This window comes from Myotis davidii, unplaced genomic scaffold, assembly GCF_000327345.1.
Source record: "Myotis davidii unplaced genomic scaffold, ASM32734v1 scaffold811, whole genome shotgun sequence".
Classification (NCBI taxonomy): Eukaryota; Metazoa; Chordata; class Mammalia; order Chiroptera; family Vespertilionidae; genus Myotis; species Myotis davidii.
This window is the reverse complement of record NW_006283149.1, coordinates 114,054-116,097: the sequence shown is the minus strand read 5'-3', so window position 1 is coordinate 116,097 and position 2,044 is coordinate 114,054. Positions and strand designations below refer to the sequence as shown.

At 59.9% G+C, this 2,044-nt stretch overlaps 1 protein-coding gene across 1 annotated transcript in view; it reads left to right on the top strand.

The window, feature by feature from the left end:
* OCA2 (OCA2 melanosomal transmembrane protein) overlaps positions 1–2,044 on the top strand; it is a 23,580-nt gene that overhangs the window by 12,269 nt on the left and 9,267 nt on the right. The window contains 2 exon segments of the mRNA XM_015562986.1: positions 1,023–1,102; positions 1,528–1,636. Of these exon segments, the coding sequence (XP_015418472.1) occupies positions 1,023–1,102; positions 1,528–1,636 (189 nt within the window).

The window sequence follows — 2,044 nt, the reverse complement described above, 5'->3', positions numbered from 1 at the left end:
GACGTCCCACCGTGTCCAGACCAAGTGAGGGACAGGGCGGCCCCAGGGGGCCAGAGGGGAGCGTCCTGCGTGCCGTGCCCTGTGCTCGCCCTCGTGGCGTGTGATGGTCTCTGCCTTCGCTGAGCTCTGCTGAGCCCTGGTTACGAGGAGAAAACCAAGGCTCAGAGAGTGAGTGACTTGCCCAGGTCACACGGCGAGGACAGGGTGCAGGGGGACGGGAGGCACCTCTCGGCCACCCCGCCCCACGGCCACACGTCCCACGGGCGGCACAGCAAGACTCAAAAAGGACGAACGTGACAGGCTAACCGAACGCGGTATTTTACCTGTGACTGACTCAGGGAGCCCAGAGAATAGCTGATCATGCTCAGTTCATTTCTGCCCATTTAGAAATACAGGTATACACACACATTTTTTTACTGATTTCAGAAAGAGGAAGGGTGGGGGGGGAGAGAGAGGAATGTCCAGGAGGAGAGAGAAGCACGTATCGGCCGCCCCCTGCACGCCCCCTTCCGGGGATCAAGCCGGCAACCCAGGCAGGTGCCCCGGCCGGGAACCAAACCACTGAGCCACACCCGCCCGGGTGGGAGGAAGTCTGTCCACGTCGATGTCCAGGGAATCGAAATCGCCCCCAGAGCGAGTGGCGTTGCTTTTAGTGCTTTGTCCTTTCGTGAGCCGAGTTGTAATTATGTCATATCCTCATTTGGGGGGAAAAGAAACAAATTCCGAAAACGAGTGAGGGAGGAACACAGGGCGGCCCAGCGACCGTCATCCCCCCATTCCCATTCGGGCCAGTGGCCTGGTGAGCCTCACACTCACGCGTGCACACGCTCGCACACGGTCCATCACGCGTGCCCATCGTCTCGTGGGCTGTTTTCCTTCGGAAACACAGAGCAAACGTCTTTCCCAATCCACAAACCCGGCGTCGCCAGCCGCCTCCCACGGGCCTCGTGACCTGGCCTCACCGGCGTCCCCGGCGACGGCGCCCTGCACGCCAGGCCCCGCAGTGTCGCCAGGGAGCTGAGGCGCCTCCTCCTTCTGTTTCAGACAAATCTCACAGGAGGATAAGAACTGGGAGACCAACATCCAGGAGCTGCAGAAAAAGGTACGGGGTCCCTGCGCTGCGCCTCACAGGACGGCCTGCATGAGCATCCCTCTCTCTGTGGCCCCTGTCGTACCCGAGACCTAAGTGATGCCCAGGATCCCCCGGGGAAAGCCTTTTCCAGACGCGGGAGGTGTATTTTGTCCACAAATTGATGATGAGAGAGAGTCACGGATCGGCTGCCTCCTGCACGCCCCGCACGGGGGCTCGAGCCCGCAGCAGGGTGCGGGCCCCGATAGGGAACCGGACCCTGGCCCCCCGGTTCGCAGGTGGACGCTCAGCCACTGACGTTCCGTAGCACATTTCCTCACGGCCTCCTGTGCCGTCCACGATGTCCCCGTTCCATCCTGGGAGAAATCCCCGAGGGATTCGGCCCCGGGACGCCGGCCCCACGGCAGGAGTCGGACGACGGCCTTCTTCTCTCCCAGCACAGAATCGCGGACAGGGTCCTGCTGGCCAAGTGCCTAATGGTGCTGGGGTTCGTCATCTGCATGTTCTTCCTCAGCTCATTCGTCCCTGCCGTCCACCTGGACCTGGGTGAGTCCCCTGCGGCTGGCTTTGTGCCCTGGGGCTGGAAGGGGAGGGTCCGCGCTTTTTCCAGCCTTGGCTGGGGTTTCCCAGTGGTTAGAGCGTCGGCCCAGGGACCGAAGGGTCTCGGGTTCGGCTCCCGGTCCAGGGCACACGCCTACCTGGGTTGCAGGTTCCATCCCGGCCGGGGCTTAAAGCCTCGATGGCTACAAAACTGTGTGTGCTTAGCCTGGGACATCAACACTCTGTATTGGGTACCTCATTTCTTTTTTATTTATTTATTTATTTTTTATTTTTTTATTACAAAGGGTATTACATATGTGTCCATTTTTTCCCCGCCCTAGACAGTCCCCTAGTCTCCCCTATCCCCCAGTGTCTTATGTCCATTGGTTATGCTTATATGCATGCATACAAGTC